Raw genomic sequence first — 16,276 nt, forward strand, 5'->3', positions numbered from 1 at the left:
GCGATGTCCCTAGGACCGAGCCGGTAACAGCACTTGGCTCCTGGCACCTCCAAGGGCTGTGGGAAATGAGTTAGGGCTGGGCTGGCCTGGGAGGTGCTGGATGCAAGCTGACATTTCCTGCTTCCTGTGACTGTGAGAGGTGGAGACAAAATGAAACCGAAACCTGAACACCGCACAACCTCTGAAAACCTGCCTGAGGTTTTCTCCTTGTGAAAGCTGAGGCAGATCCGCTAATTGCAACTGAATGTTATGTTTGGGAACAGGGAGAGACCACCTTAGATTGCCTGGGAATGCTTCTGAGTTCCCGTCATCCCCCTGTCTGGCACCCAACATCCACATTCTCCACCCCTGGAATCTGCACAGTGCTGAGTGTTGGGATGCAGGGCAGGCAGGAGGTGCTGTGAGGCTGCTGTGTCAAGAGTGGTGCTAGCATGGATGGCAATAGAAGGGATAGGCAGCAGCAGGGGTAGGTCCTAGCACAGGTGGGTGCTAGAACAGGGGACGCCAGCAGGAGGTAGGTGCCTGATCCCAGCAGGATTTCAGCCGGCTCAGGCATCGAGCAATGCTCAGGCACTTACTCTGGAAGTGTGTGACCTCTGCATTCCCACAGTATCACAGAATTTTAGGGATTGGGAGTAACCTTGAAAGCTCATCCAGTCCAACCCCCCTGCAGGGTCACCTGGAGCAGATCACACAGGAACACATCCAGACAGGTTTTGAGTACCTCCCGAGAAGGAGACTCCACAACACCCCTGGGCAGCCTGTTCCAGTGTTCTGGCACCCTACCAGTGAAAACATTTTCCTCATGTTTTCATGGAACTTCCTGTGCCTCAACTTCCACCCATTGTCCCTGGTGTTGCCATCGGGCGTCACCAAGCAGAGCCTAGCTCAATCCTCTTGGCACTCACCCTTGTACATATTTATAAACGTGAATGTGGTCACTCCTCAGGCTCCTCTTCTCTAAGCTAAACAGCCCCAGCTCCCTCAGTCTCTCCTTGTGAGGAAGATGTTCCACTCCCTAAATCATTTTTGTGGCTCTGACCTGGACTCTTTCAAGCAGTTTCCTGAGGTCCTTCTTCAACTGAGGAGCCCAGAACCGGACTCAATATTCCAGATATGGCACTGGCACAGAAGGGGCAACCAGTCCTGAAATAGTCCCTATTGCAGCCACTAGGGAAAAAAACAGGCAGTGGAAAAGACAAAACTGATTCTGGTGAAGGACAGGATGTAAATACAGAGGCAGATGCAGGGGCTGGTACTCACCGACTCCTTTGGGCTACATAGAGCCAGCAGAGGGTGCGAGTGCACAACTGCCTGCAGATGGAGTTGGTACCCAGTCGAGACAGGGATCAGTTGTGCCATCATATCAGTTGCTACACCCATGGACATTATAACTCAAGTTATTCTTGATTGTAACATTTGTGCTGCTATAAAGCAAGCAAGATGAAGGAAACCTTTGTGGCATGATGACCGCTGGTCTACATATAAATACAGCCAAGCACGGCAGATCAACTACGTCCACTGCACCTGGAACTCGGACTGGGAAGCAATTTGTGCTTACAATGGTAGAGGCAAATACAGGATAGTTGGAAACCTACACTGTTCCACATGCCACTGCTTGTAATACCATTTTGGGCCTAGAGAGACAGATTCTTTGGGGACACTGTACCCCAGAGAGAATTGAATCAGAGTCTGGAACTCCTTTCAAGAACAATTCCATAAACAACTGGGCCAAAGAGCAGGGCATTGAGTGGATATTTCACATTCCCTACTGGGAGAAACTTGAACACCGCAATGGTTTGCTGAAGACCACCTAGAAAGCTATGGAGGGTGGAACGTTCAAGAACTGGGGCAAACTTGTAGCAGAGGCCACTTGGTTGATGTGAATAGTAGAGGATCAGTGAATCGAGTGGGTCCAGCTCAGTCTGACTCATTGCCATCCTCCAGTTGTCATCCTCCTGGTCTTGTGTAAAGCAATTGACATTTTCCCCAGGACATCCTGGTCACCAAGTTGGAAAAGCTTGGACTTGAGGGGTGCCCAGTGGTGGATAAGGAAGTGGCTGGAGGGCTGCACTCAGAGAGTTGTGGTCAAGGGCTCAGTGTCCAAATGGAGAGCAGGGCCAAGTGGTGTCCCTCAGGGGTTGGTACTGGGATCAGTGCTGTTCAACACCCTTGTCATCAAGAGGGACAGTGACATTGAGGCAGCCTCAGCAGGACTGGACATGATGCAAAACTGTGTGGTGTGGCTGACACACTGCAGGGAAGGAATCCGTCCAGAGCGGCTTGGACAAGCTGAAGAGGTTGGCCCAAGTCAACCTCATGAAGTTCAACAAGGCCAAGGGCAAGGGCCTCTAGCTGGGTAAAGGCAGTCCCAAGTAAAGTCAAAGCTGGATGAGGAGTGGCTGGAAAGTGGCCTGGAAGAGAAGGCCTTGGGGGTGTCAGTTGGTGACAAAGTCCCGAGGAGCCAGCACTGGGCCCTGGCAGCCCAGAGCCAGCTGTGTGCTGAGCTGCATCCAGAGGAGGGAGAGCAGCAGCACAGGGAGGGCATTCTGCCCTTCTCTGCTGAGACCCCAATGCAGCACTGCCTCCAGCTTTGGGGGCCCCAGCACAAGAAGGACCTGGAGCTGCTGGAGAGGGTCCAGAGGAGGCCGCCAAGATGATCAGAGGGCTGGAGAAGCTCCCTTATGGGAGAGAGTTGAGGCTGTTCAGCCTGGAGACAAGAAGGCTGTAGGGAGAACTTAGAGCAGCCTTCCAGTACCTGAAGGCACTACAGTAGAGTTGGGGAGAGATTTTGACAAGGGCGGGGAGTGCCAGGACGAGGGACAATAGCTTTGGGCTGGAAGAGGGGAGACTGAGACTGGAGATGAAGAAGAAATTCTTGAGAGTGAGTGTGGGGAGACACTGGAACAGGTTGCCTAGGGAGTTCCTGGATGCCCTCTCCCTGGAGGTGTTGAAGGCCAGGTTGGATGAGGCCTTGAGCAACCTGGGCTGGTGGGAGGTGTCCCTGCCCATGGCAGGGGCTGGGAAGTAGACGGTGTTGAAAGTTCCTTCCAAGCCAACCCATTCTGTGCTGCTCTCATCTCTCTTGCATGGCAATCCAGTGCTACCCAGGAGGCTGTGCAGTCCCCCTGTCACCACCCAATGTGCATAAGGCGGCAGGAGTTCCACCCCCTTGCTTGCCAGCTTGTCCTCAGACATCAGAGGGACTGGGTGCGGCCAAGCTTAGCTTCTGAGTGATGCCCAAAGGGATCTTCAGTGGGAGTGAGTTACCGTTGTCAGGAACGGAGTGAAGACTCAAACAGAGCCAAGTGCCAAAGCGCTTTATAGAACAGGCAGCAGGGATCAGCCCCATGGGGACTCCCATAGGGAACCTGCGTCGCGATCAGGCAAGGGGGGATGAGGTGAACGGCAGTGCCGAGGGGGGAGCAGGCAGGACAGCAGCTCCCTGCGGCTGCGACAGCTCTGTGCGGTGGCGCCAGCTGTCCGGGGTCGTGATGGCAGATCCTGGGGTGATGGCAGCTAGCAGAGATGCCCAGCAGCAGCAGCCGTTCTCCTCAGTCCTGGCAGGTGCCAAAAGCAGCTCAGCTCAGCAGTCCTCAACAGAGTTCTTCCAGCAGCCCCAGCAGCAGCCCCAGCAGCAGCCCCAGCAGCAGCCCCAGCAGCAGCCCCAGCAGCAGCCCCAGCAGCAGCCCCAGCAGCAGCCCCAGCAGCAGCCCCAGCAGCAGCCCCAGCAGCAGCCCCAGCAGCAGCCCGACAGCAGCCCGAGCAGCCGCTCCAGCAGCAGCCCCAGCAGCAGCCCCAGCAGCAGCCCCAGCAGCAGCCCCAGCAGCAGCCCCAGCAGCAGCCCGACAGCAGCCCGAGCAGCAGCCCCAGCAGCAGCCCCAGCCCAGCAGCTCACTTAACAGCCCTCTCCCTGCAGCAGCTTCTGGCAGCCTCCAGCACACTTCTAGTAGCCGATTCTCTAACAGCCAGTTCCTCCCTAGCCCACTCGCCCCCTGGAACCGGTTCCCCGGTGGCCAAGCCCAGCAGCAATCCCCTCTCCGCCACACCATGACTCCTTTCAGAGCTTCACAGAGCTGCTAGACATAGCCCCCGCCCTGATTCGGCAACCTCCAGGGTTCTAAAGGCTCTCAGTGGACCCCAGAAGGCTAAAGCCTCGAAAGATTCTCCCAGCAATGTGGAGCCATATCTACAATAATTATCGATCCCTTGCATGCCTGCTGCGTTTGTGTTGCTTTCACTTTTGCTCTCCTTTTCCTGGAAGCTCCTTTCCCCGAAGCCAGTGCTGAGCGACCTCTAACTCTGCTGCAGCCAAGCAGCCGATGGTTAACCCGCACCACCCCTGGGGAAACTTCTCATCCTATCGCTTGTTGGTAAGGAGCACAGACCAACCCCTAGCTGCTTCCAACCTCCTTTTATGGAGCCCTAGAGAGACAGAAGCTCTCAGCTTTCAGCCTCCTGTTCTGACAAAGGCTCCCCCAGGTGGTCTCCCTCTATGCCCAAACTTATCATTCAGTGTCAACCATCAAGCAGTCCCAGCTTGAAGAACCACAAAGCCCCAGGCAGGTTTCATAGCTTGCACTGTGTCCAGGTTTCCCTTTCCCTCTTTCTTCACCTCTCACAAAGAGCAGGAGAGGTCAGCTGCAGCGCAGGGAAGGAGCTCCTTCCAATTCCCCCTTACCCCTGCTGCAGGAAGGGTGGCACCTGGGAGTTAGTTGGTCCCCAGAGCTGGCCTTATCTGCCAGGAAGGGCATCATGAGATGCCCATTTAGAAGGAGGGGCTTGAGTACAGGTCTGGTTAGAAGCAGCTGAAGAGATTGTTTAGCATGGAACATGTAGGCTGAGGGGAGAGCTTCTGGCTCTCTACTACTCCCTGAAAGGAGGATAGAGCCAGGTGGAGCTTAGTCTCTTCTCCAGAAGTAGACAGGCAAAGAGGAAATGATGTCAAGGGTCACCAAGGGAGGTTTAGGTTAAATGTTACAAGAAACTTCTTGACTGGAAGTGTTCCCAGAGACTAGCACAGGCTGCCCAGGGAGGTGGTTGAATCCCCATCCCTGCAGGGGTCTCAAAAGGAACTGAGAAGTGGTGCTGAGGTGTAGATGACGGAGCGGGGAATCAATACGGATGACCAATATGATCTAGTATTGTTCCTTTATTGTTCGAGTATAGTGCAAGCATAGTACAGTGCAGATAGTAGTGCTGACAGGCTAATGAAAAAAGTGTGTATTAAGGGAACCTTTACAACCTATATACACTCGGCGAGCATTGCTGGCATAGCTTCATTGCTTCCTTACGAGTGACCACACACCGTACTACTATTGATTATTGGTTAAACTAGTAACAACACGCAAGGTTGTTCATGCAGGTGTGCGTCCTGTTACTCCAAGATAACTCTCTGTCTTTATAGCTACCAGGGTCCTGCTTTAGTTACATGCTGCAGGCACAGCACTGTTCTGCTACTCTGCTAGCCACTTCTGCACCCATGCTGGACATGGCCTACCACCATGTCAGGCTCTAGGCCTACACTACCAGATTGCTCACACTGCTTGTCGCCACCATTACCACACTGAGGGCCATGGTTTAGCACCAGCTCTGGTGGAGTTAGGTAATGGTTGGACTCCATGGTCTCAAAGGTCTTTCCCAACTAAAGCAATTCTGTGATTCCGTGATCCTGGCTGCAAGCCAAGCCCAGCCCCAGCATCAGCCTTCAGGGGTGGTACAGGAGTCCTTGCTGCAGGAGACCTCTGAGGAGCCTTTTGATGGCTCTGAGGAGCAGGATGCCAAGATCCCCAAGGTGTCCTGAGGTCCAGAGGTGTCCTGGCTGGCCAAGCACAAGGCCTACATCCTGGACCCTGCTCACCTCCTGCTCCTGCACAACACCAAAGCCCTGCAGCAGAGCCACAAGGCCGCAGGGAGCCCCTGCCCCAGGCCTGTCCATGCCCCAGGGCCAGCAGTGGTGTCCAGCAGCCTGGGCTGGTGATGTCCTTCTCTGCAGCCATGAGCCTTTGGTCAGAGCTGTCTGCCCCTGTGCAGCTGAGGAGGGCAGGGATGGGGCAGCTGGGTGGGCTCCTGGCAGCAGCCCAAGGTCAGCCCAGCACAGCTGCATGGGGACACGTTGTCTGCTCTAGGACATCCAGGCAGTACCTTCTGCATTGTCTTGTGCTCTCTGCTTTATTGTCATTGTAGATGTTGGGGGAGGGAAATGGGGACATTGAATGGAGGCAGCAGTACTGAAGCCCCTAAGGAATGCATGGCAAGGAAGCTGCAGCAAGCAGTAGGGAAGAGCTTCTGCTCAGCAAAGGTGCTTCCCTGGGCTGAGGCTGCTCTGTGGCTCAGGGCTGGTCATCCTCAGGCTGATGTGGCTGTTGCCAGTCCCTCACATCATGGAGCACCGCCCCTGTAATATCAGGGTAGGTGTTTGGGATGCTGCCTGTCCCCAGATGAATGGATTGTGCTGAGATCCCCTGCCCTCCCCTTCCCACTGCTTTCCACTTGTTCCCCTACTATCATCATCATCAGGAGTCCAGTACTACTACAGAATGCAAAGGTGTCCTAGGGATAACAAAGCCCTCCCAGGGATCCCACTACCTTGCCTATGATCCTGCTTTCCCAGGACCCTATGACACTACAGGGGACCACATCTTTCTTCGGGGACCTCATCCCTGCTGGTGACTTAGCCCTCCCTTTGCCCTCCTAGTCCTGATGGGGACCCATGCACCTCATGGACCTCAGCCCACTTAGAGATGTCACAGCCCTAGTGGGGACCTCAGTGTTCTTGGGGTCCATGCACCACTCCCAGGGACCCCAGCCACCTTTGATGGCTCTGCAGCCATTCCAAACATACCAGAGCCCTGCCTGGAAGGGCTGACACTGGCGACACTCATGGCCTCCCTCTGTTATTCTCATCTAAGATTTCTACCTGCAAGAGAAAGGCATCCATGGACAGGGGCCTTGGCTGTCTCCACCACTGTTCCCACCACCTTTGGGCCAGCCTGAGGAGGTCTTGGGTCAGAATGCAAAGGCAGGGCTGGCAGTGTGTGCAGGAGCCACTCCACAGCCATGATACCAAGCTCTATGCTCACCAGTTGCCTGTAGAAGTTCTCCAAGTTCAGAAGCCAGAGGGCAAAGTGGATGCAGTTGTTGGTGTCTGGGTGATACTGGAATCTGCTGTTCATTGCCTTCCAGACTTTTCCATGCAATTCATTGACCTTGTTCCCATCTATTTTCCGCCAAATGTGTACTGTCCCACTTGCCTTTTTCATGGTGTGGAAGCCTTGCTTGCTGACCACTCCACTGTTAGTCTGATTAGCCAGTCCTGGAAAACCAAGAGCCACCATTGCCCTGGCCCAGGCTCTGCCATGTCACAGACATGAGCTGGGGCTCAGGCACTTACCCTGGAAGTGTATGATCTCTCCATCCCCAAGGTAGACAGCTGCATGTTTGAAGAGGGAGCAAATGGAGTCATTGATCCGTATGGGGACGAGCACAACGTCCCCAGGCTGCATACTGCTCTCTGCCACTTGGTCGAAGACCTTCCCATGGATGCTCTTGTGCTCCAGAAAATTTCTTGCCTCATTCTTCCTCTCCTATTGGCACCATGGAGGGAAGGTGAGAAGGTGGCAGAAGAGGTCCCACCCAAACCCTGTTCATCATCTCCTTCCTGTCCCAGTGGGAGAGGGTCCCAGTGTTCCAGTGTTTTGTCACCCTCACAGTGAGAAAGGGTCCCTCAGTTCTCCAGGGACTGTTCTATTCCAGGGAACCCACAGGGCTGTCTGTGAACCTGCTTTCCCAGCACCCCATGACTCTTCCACTCTCTGGGGTCTTTGCTTTTCCCTTGGATCTCCCCACGTCTTTCTCAGGGATACTCACGGCCTCTTGTTTGCCATCTTGCTTTGGAATTTGCACCTGCAAGAGAAAAAAGTGTCTATGCACAGGGGTTTGGATGTCCCCACCACTGTCCCACAGATGTCCACACAGCCTTTCCAGGGACCCTAGAGCCTTGCAGGGGAAGGCTGACACTGGGCATACTCACAACCTCTTCATTGTCATCACCATCTGACATCTCCACCTACAAGAGAAAGATTTCCGTGCAAAGGAGACTTGGCTGTGTCCACCACTGTATTGGCACCATGTATTGGCCACCCTGTGGAGGACTTGGGTTAGGGTCAGGCAGGGCTGGCTGTGGGTGCAGGAGCCATCACTCCACAGCCATGATACCAAGCTCCATGCTCACCGGTTTCCTGTAGAAGTCCACCAAGCCCAGAAGCCAGAGGGCAAAGTGGATGCAGTTGTTGGTGCCTGTGCAATACTTGGCTTCGCTGTTCATCGCCTCCCTGACATTTCTATTGAGGACATCGAGGTCAATCCCTCCTCTTTGCCGCCAAACCTCAATTTTCTTTACTAGGTTTCTAGCAGCCTGGTAGCTTTCCTTGCTGACTAGTCCAGTATCATTCTTATCATCAACTCCTGGAAAATCAAGAGACACCCATTGCCCTGGCCCAGCCTCTAGCATGTTGCAGACAAGAGCTGAGGCTCAGGCACTTACTCTGGAAGTGTATGACCTCTCCATCACCAAGGTAGACAGCTGCATGTCTCAGGAAGGAGTAATGGGAGACCCAGTTATCTATGGGGATGAGCACGATGTCCCCAGGCTGCTTTTCTCTCCCTTCCACGTATCTGAAGACCTTCCCATGCCCAGGGATTTTCTTGTGCAGCTGAAACTGAATTGCCGCATACGACATCCCCTAATGGCACCATGGAGGGAAGGTGAGGAGGGGGCAGAACAGGCCCCACCCAACCCCAATGCTCTCAGACTCCCCCATGCTGCCAGACAAGTTCTCACCAAGATCCTACTTACAGAACTGCTCGACATCTGCAAGGAGAGAGGAAGAGAAATGGGGTCAGCAGCTGTGCCTGGAGGGCAGAGTCCCATCTGCCACTACACCCTGCCCGTGATGGCTGCTGCCAGGGCAAGGGCTTGGCTCAGGCAAAGTCAGCCTGTGCCTCCCTGCTGCTGCATGGCGGAGACATCCCAGGGCAAGCCCTGTGCCTCCTCTCCCCCTTGGCCCAGCAGCACAATGTTGCAGGCAGCTGCCTGCAGAGGACTGAGGAGATGGCAGAGTCCTTACTGAGGAACCCATCCATGATGACCCTCCAGCGGTGGAGCTGGGCTCCTGGCGCCTCCAAGAAGACCTGTGGGAAATGGAACAGGGATGAGTTAGGTCTGTAGGTGTTGGATCCAAGCTGACCTTTCTTATTCCCTGTGACTGTGAGAGGTGGAGAAAGACTGAAAAAACCTGACGACAGCACAAACAGTGAAAAATTGCCTGGGGCCTTCTGCTTCTTCAGGCTGAGGCTGATGTGCTAATTGCAACTGAATGCTCAGCTGGGAATGGAGAGAGACCACCTGGGATATCCAGGTAATGCTCCTGAGTTCCATCCCCCTGCTGTGGCATCCAACATCCACATTCCCCACCACTGGAATCAGCACAGTGCTGAGTGCTGGGGTGCAGGGCAGGCAGGAGGTGCTGTGAGGCTGCTGTGGCAAGAGTGGTGCTAGCATGGGTGGCAATAGCAGGGATAGGCAGCAGCAGGGGTAGGTCCTAGCAGAGAAGGGTGATAGCAGGGGCAGTGGCAGTAGGATATGGTTCTAACAGCAATTGGTCCTACCAGGGGCAGTGCTAGCAGGGATGGATCCTAGTGGCAGCTGAGTGCCAGCAGAGGCTGGGTGCCAGGCTCACTCTCCCCCTCTCCCCACAGCTGAGCACCCTGGGGCAGACCCTGTGAGCCCTGGCCAGGCTGTTCCTCCAGCCTCAGTGCTGGGTGCCACAGGTGTGTGGGTGCTGGCAGAGGGTCCCTGCTTAGGGGCTGGAGCAGAGTGCTGGCAGCTTTGGCATCCCCCTTGCATGGCAATGAAGTGTGGCACAAGAGGCTGTGCAGTCCCTGTTGCATTTCTGTTGCTCTCACTCTTGCTCTCCTTTTCCCACAAGTTCCTTTCTCCGAAGCCAGTGCTGAGTGACCTCCAACTCTGCTGCAGCCAACAGCTGCTGGCCAGCCTGCACCGCCCCTGGGGGAACTTGAGACCATTTCCTCTCATCCTGTTGCTTGTTAGGAGAGAGAGGAGACCAAGCCCCAGCTCATTCCAAGCTCCTTTCAGGGAGTCCTAGTGCGACACAAGGTCTCTGCTCAGCCTCCTGTTCTCCTGACAAAGGCTTCCCCAGGTGGTCTCCCTCTGTGCCCAAAGTTACCATTCTGTGTCACTCACTAAGCAGCCCCAGCTTGAAGAAGCACAAAGCCCCAGGCAGGTTTCACAGTTTGCACCGTGTCCAGGTTTCCCTTTCCATCTTTCTCCACCTCTCACAGAAACAGAGCAGGAGAGGTCAGCTGCAAGCCAGCAAAAGTCATCCTGTGCTTCCCAGCCCCTGACTAGCCCTCTCCCCCCTGTCCCAGCGGTATCCCAGGACATGCAGTTTCCCGTAGGGGACTGCGTAGATGGGAGCGTCCTTACCACATTACTGAGCAGTGATGTCCCTGGGACCGAGCCGGTAACGGAGCTGGGCTGCTGGCACCTCCAAGGGCTGGGGGAAACGTAGCAGGGCAGGGCTGGACGCGAGCTGACATATCCTGCTTCCTGTGACCGTGGGAGGTGGAGAGAGCATGAAAACGAAACCTGAGCAGAGCACAAACCCTGTGAAAGCCTGCCTGGGGCTTTCTGCTATCTAGGCACAGCAGCAGCAGTAGGTGCTAGCAGGTGAAGGTGATAGCAGGGAGGTGCTAGTAGGAGATGGGTACCAGCAGGGAGGGTGCTGGCAGGAATAAGTCTTAGCAGCAGCTGAGTGCCATCAGAGGCTGGGTGCCAGGCTCATTCTTCCTCTCCCCCCACAGGTAAGGACTCTGGAGCAGACCCTGTAAGACCTGCCTAGCTGTTCTTCAAGCCCTAGTGCTAGGTACCACCCGACCAGTGTTACTCTCATCAGCCATTCCTGGAAAACCAAGAGTCATCGTTGTCCTGGTCCAGGCTCTACCATGTCACAGACACAACCTGGGGCTCAGGCACTTACCGTGGAAGTGTATGACCTCTCCAAAGCCAGTGCTGAGTGACCTCCAACTCTGCTGCAGCCACACAGCTGCTGGCCAACCTGCACTGCCCCTGGGGGAACTTGAGACCATTTCCTCTCATCCTGTTGCTTGTTAGGAGGGAGAGGAGACCAAGCCCCAGCTCATTCCAAGCTCCTTTCAGGAAGCCCTAGAAAGGCAGAAGGTCTCTGCTCAGCCTCCTGTTTTCCTGACAAAGGCTCCCCCAGGTGGTCTCCCTCTGTGCCCAAATTTACCTTTCAGTGTCAATCACCAAGCAGCCCCAGCTTGAAGAAGCACAAAGCCCCAGGCAGGTTTCACAGTTTGCACCTTGCCCAGATTTCCATTTCAGCCTTTCTCCCCATGCCCAGGGATGCTCTTGTGCAGCAGAAACTTCATCTCGTGGTACTGACTCTGCTAATGGCACCATGGAGGGAAGGTGAGGAGGTGGCAGAACAGGCCCCATCAAAACCCAGCTTCCCCCATGCTGCCAGCCAAGTTCTCACCAAGGTCCTACTTACAGAACTGCTCAACACCTGCAAGGAGAGATGCAGAGAAATGGGGTCAGCAGCTGTGCCTGGAGGTCCCACCTGCCACTACACCCTGCCCGTGATGGCTGCTGCCAGGGCAAGGGCTTGGCTCAGTCAAAAGCCAGCCTATGCCTCTCTGCTGCTGCTGTAAGGTGGAGACATCCCAGGAAAAGCCTTGTGCCTCCCCTTCCCCCTGTCCCGGCGGCACAATGTTGCAGGCAGCTGCCTGCAGAGGGCTGTGGTGATGGCAGAGTCCTTACTGTAGTATCCAGCAGAGATGTTCCTGGGATTGAGCTAGATTGCTGGCACCTCCATGAAGGGCTGTGGGAATGTTATGAATACCAATTGGGGTTTATAAATAAGGGAAATATTATATTAATAGAAATATTAATTATTTTTTAAAATGTGAAACATTGCCAAAAACTTAGCACTAGGTTGCGTGTACAGCTGTAGAATGCTTGCAATGGACATGTACAGTGTCTAGGCAATAATTAACAAATGAAACAGTATTAAGCAAGCTGGGACAGTAACCCTGGGAAAGAGAGCCTGCGGCTCGTCGTGCTGTTTGTGCACTAGGGGGAGACTTGACAGGAACCTTGCCAAAGTGGCAGCAGTTGAAGACAGATAAACCTTTTACAAAGAGGCTTTTTACAGTTAACCAATTACTCACAGCATTATTTCTCCACAGTTCTCTCCAGGGCTGCAATATAGTCCAAGTTACACAGAGCAACTGGAGTTCCCCCCATGTGTAGGGGGTTGCTGCTGCTGTACATCAGCCAGTAAGGACTTTTGGGGTGCTCTCCGGAGCTGGTTGCTGGCAGGGTCGTCTCACCGTCTCAGTGGCTGGGCTGGCCTCAGCACGATGGCAGGAGGCTCTCAAAGCTTCCCAGGACTCCAGGTTGTCCTGAGATTTCAGCCTCTCGACAGTAGCCTGTTTCTCTCGGCTCTGTGCTGCCAAGTCTGGGTTTGAGGAGAAGGTGCTTATGCTGGAAGTGACTTACTGCTGCAAGGGGATGATTCTCGGGCTCTTGGCTCACCCCAGCTTTGTCCTTTCTGCCCAGCAAGACATTTCTGCCTGCTTGTTGTGGTTTGAGCCTCAATTGGAATTGAGAGTTCAGATGGTGGCAAGACTGACTGAGAACTCCTCCCCCACTCCCCCTTCCTTTTTCCTGATGGGGGGGCGGGGAGGGGGGAAGGAGAAATAATAAGGGGAAATAATAGGGGGGGGTGGAAGGAAGAAAAAGGGGGGTAAGGAAAAAGGGGAGGAGGTAAATCTACTGAGAAATAATTTGGAGTTGGTTTGGAAGTAGAGAAGTAAATTTTTTCTTTAAACAAGCCATATATATGTGCATGTATGTAACAATAGCAGGAAGGGTTCACAAGGGTAAGGAGCAAGGATGAATAGGAAAATATACAAAACCACGTTCCGATGGCCTTGTCTTTCCCCTGATGTATGTGGATTGCAGTCCTTTGGAGCACCATGCATGGAGCAGGAGAAGACCAGGCCTGACCACGTGGCAGAACCAGGAGGCCATCAGCAGCTCTTGGTCCTTTCGCACAGGTGAGGCAGGAGCAAAAGAGAGAAAATGGTTGCCGTGAGCTCCCCTTTATACTCTGGCTGGACAGGAATGGGGAGTGGAACAGACTAACTTAGACCCAGGGGGACCCCTCCAGAGAGGGGCAGGAGAAGGAACCAAGTCCACCTGGATCAGGTTTCCTTAATCTGTGGGGAGAGCAGGGCTCTCACAACCCTCCCCCTCCCAGCATGGATGCAACCCAGCACACTGCTCCTGGGCTTTTATGACATGAAGAGGCTGACTATGGTTTCAGTGCAGCTTACATGAAGGAGTTTGTGTCTTTCCAGGTAAACTGAGGCACAGCAAAGATTCTGAGTTGCAAGACTTACGGCTTCTCTTCCTGGGTCTTAGGGAAGGCAAGGCAAGGCACCTTGTTTACAATTCAGCTTTGACTGTATTATTTGCCTGAGGATCAATTTGGCCAATTGGCAACCAATAGAATGGGACTTTGCTAGGCTGTGACCGTATTAGGCAAAGACATAAACCTAGTCTGGGTGAAGCATGGGCAGGGCAGTGCCTGTTTACCACGAAGGGAGAACATATCCCTTGTTTACCAGACTTTCTGAATCCTGGCTTCTTTGTCATTTTTCAGTGTTCCCCAGACACCTGCAGGAGGGAGGGGGAGAGGGGGATCATGTCTGGACATGCTAGGACTTGTTCTGGGTTTGTGTTAGGTCTGTTTGGCCCTATCACCACAGGGAAATGCAGCAGGGATGGATTATGTTTGGAGACTCTGGATCCAAGCTGACCTTTCCTCCTTCCTGTGGCCATGAGATGTGCTAAAAGAAAATGAAACCTGGGAAATACAAACTCTGAAAACTTGCATGAGGCTTTCCACTTCTTCAAGCTGGGGCTGATCACAGAATCAGGTTGGAAAAGACCTCAGAGATCATCCAGTCCGACCTATTACCTAATACCTAACACCTCCTGACAACTAAACCATGGCTCCAAGTGCCACATCCAATCCCCTCTTGAACACCACCAGGGATGGTGACTCTACCACCTCCCTGGGCAGCACATTCCAATGGCAAATTACTCTTTCTGTGAAGAATTTTCTCCTCATCTCCAGCCTAAACCTCCCCTGGCACAGCTTGAGACTGTGGCCTCTTGTTCTGCCACTGTTTGCCTGGGAGAAGAGCCCAACCCCCACCTGGCTACAACCTCCCTTCAGTTATTTATTGACAGCAATAAGGTCTCTGCTGAGCCTCCTCTTCTCCAGGCTAAACAATCCCAGCTCCCTCAGCCGCTCCTCATAGTGCTTGTACTCCAGACCTCTCCCCATCCTCATTGACCTTCTCTGGACACCTTCAAGTGCCTCAATATACTTCTTAAACTGAGGAGCCCAGAACTGGATGCAGTATTCAAGATGTGGCCTACACAGTGCTGAGCACAGGGCACAATGACTTCCCTGCTCCTGCTGGCTACACTATTTCTGATGCAGGCCAGGATGCCATTGGCCTTCTTGGCCACCTGGGCTCACTGCTGGCTCATGTTCAACTGCTGCCAACCAATAACTCCAGGTCCCTTTCTGCCTGGCTGCTCTCCAGCCACTCCAGTCCCAGCCTGTAGCACTGCATGGGGTTGTCATGGCCAAAGTGCAGAATCCTGCCCTTGGACTTGTTCAATGCCATCCTATTGGACTCTGCCCATCTGTCCAGCCTTGCAAGGTCCCTCTACAGAGCTCTCCTACCTTCTAACAGCAGCTCCCAACTTGCTGTCATCTGCAAACTTACTAATGGTGGACTCCCCATCCAGATCATCAGTAAAGATATTGAACAGGATGGGGCCCAGCACTGATCCCTGGGGCACCCCACTAGTGCCTGGCTGCCAGCTGGATGTGGCACCATTCACCACCGCTCTCTGGGCTCAGCCTCCAGCCAGTTCCTAACCCAGCTCAGAGTGCTGCTGTCCAAGCCAGGGGCTGACAGCTTGGCCAGGAGTGTGCTGTGGAGAACGGTGTCAAAGGCCTTGCTGAAGTCCAGGAAGACCACATCCACAGCCTGCCCCACATCCACCAGGCAGTCATCTGGGCATAGAAGGAGATCAGGTTGGTCAGGCAGGACCTGCCCTTCCTAAATCCATGATGGCTGGGCCTGATCCTTTGGCCATCCTGCAGTGCACTGTGACTGCCCTCAGGATGATCAGCTCCATAATCTTTCCTGGCACTGAGGTCAGGCTGACAGGCCTGGAGTTTCCAGGATCCTCCATCCAGCCCTTCTTGTGGATGGACACCACATTGGCCAGCTTCCAGTCATCTGTGATCTCTCTAGTGAGCCAGAACTGGTGGAAAATTATGGAGAGAGGCTTGGCAGCTCATCTGCCAGCTCTCAGCACCCTAGGATGGATCCCATCTGGTCCCATAGACTTGTGAGTATCCAAGTGGCTCACCAAGTCTCTAACTGCTTCCTCATGGATTTCAGGGGCACTACACTGCTCCCTGACCCCATCTACCAGTTCAGGAGGCCAGTTATCCTGAAGTTCTCCTGTCTTACTGTTGAAAATGGAGGCAAAGAAGGTATTTAGAACCTCAGCCTTTTCCTCATTTTTAGTTACAGTGTTCCCCTCCAGGTCCAATGCAGAGTGGAGGTTCTTCTTGCCCTCTTTTTAGCATTAATGTATTTATAAAAATGCTTTTTATTGTCCTTTACAGCAGTGTTCAGCTTGAGTTCTAACTGGGCTTTTGGCCCTCTAATTATTCTCCTGCATGATCTAATAACATCCTTAAACATATCTGCAGTTGCCTCCCCCCTTTCCAAAGATGATAGACCCTCTTTTTTTCCCTTAATCCCTTCGAGAGCTGCTTGCCCATTCAGGCCAGTCACCTTCCCCGACAGCTTATCTCTCGGCACGTGGGCACAGCCTGTTCCTGTGCCTTCAAGAGCTCCTGCTTGAAGTATATCCAACTGCCCTGGTCCCTTTTGTTCTTAAGAGCTGCTGCCTGGGTACTCTCCTGGTTAGTTGCTTAAATAAGCTGCAGTCTGCCCTCTGGAAGTCCAAGATAAGGGGTTTGTTGTTGCTTCTCCTTGCTTCCCTGCATATTGAATACTCCACTATTTCATGATCACTGCACCCTTGACAGCCTCCTACGGTCACATC

General features: G+C 53.7%; 2 protein-coding genes across 3 annotated transcripts in view; one reads left to right on the plus strand and one right to left on the minus strand.

The window, feature by feature from the left end:
* Positions 1 to 5,132: 5,132 nt before the first annotated feature.
* LOC137443932 (uncharacterized) lies at positions 5,133 to 11,242 on the minus strand. Of its 2 annotated transcripts, none has more exons than XM_068144152.1 (12): positions 11,061 to 11,242; positions 10,508 to 10,630; positions 9,129 to 9,192; positions 8,858 to 8,872; positions 8,546 to 8,744; positions 8,234 to 8,466; positions 8,036 to 8,068; positions 7,870 to 7,905; positions 7,394 to 7,586; positions 7,083 to 7,315; positions 6,845 to 6,919; positions 5,133 to 6,397 (listed from the first exon to the last, which is right to left on the minus strand). In XM_068144152.1, the coding sequence occupies exons 1-11, from the start codon at positions 11,177 to 11,179 to the stop codon at positions 6,881 to 6,883; spliced, it is 1,287 nt and encodes a 428-aa protein (XP_068000253.1). In that variant the 5' UTR covers positions 11,180 to 11,242; the 3' UTR covers positions 5,133 to 6,397; positions 6,845 to 6,880. The 2 variants fall into 2 exon arrangements, with proteins under 2 accessions (XP_068000253.1, XP_068000252.1); XM_068144151.1 differs by having other exon boundaries at positions 8,033 to 8,068; positions 11,061 to 11,238.
* Positions 11,243 to 13,072: 1,830 nt separating this feature from the next.
* The window catches only part of LOC137443933 (uncharacterized), a 31,347-nt gene continuing 28,143 nt past the window's right edge, over positions 13,073 to 16,276 (plus strand). Inside the window, exon 1 of the mRNA XM_068144153.1 lies at positions 13,073 to 13,164. Coding sequence (XP_068000254.1) covers positions 13,088 to 13,164 — 77 coding nt within the window. The 5' untranslated portion in view covers positions 13,073 to 13,087. The remainder of the gene's footprint in view (positions 13,165 to 16,276) is intronic.

This window comes from Melanerpes formicivorus, unplaced genomic scaffold (assembly GCF_026170545.1).
Source record: "Melanerpes formicivorus ecotype bairdi unplaced genomic scaffold, bMelFor1.0.p_v2 SCAF_10, whole genome shotgun sequence".
In the NCBI taxonomy this organism is placed as follows: Eukaryota; Metazoa; Chordata; class Aves; order Piciformes; family Picidae; genus Melanerpes; species Melanerpes formicivorus.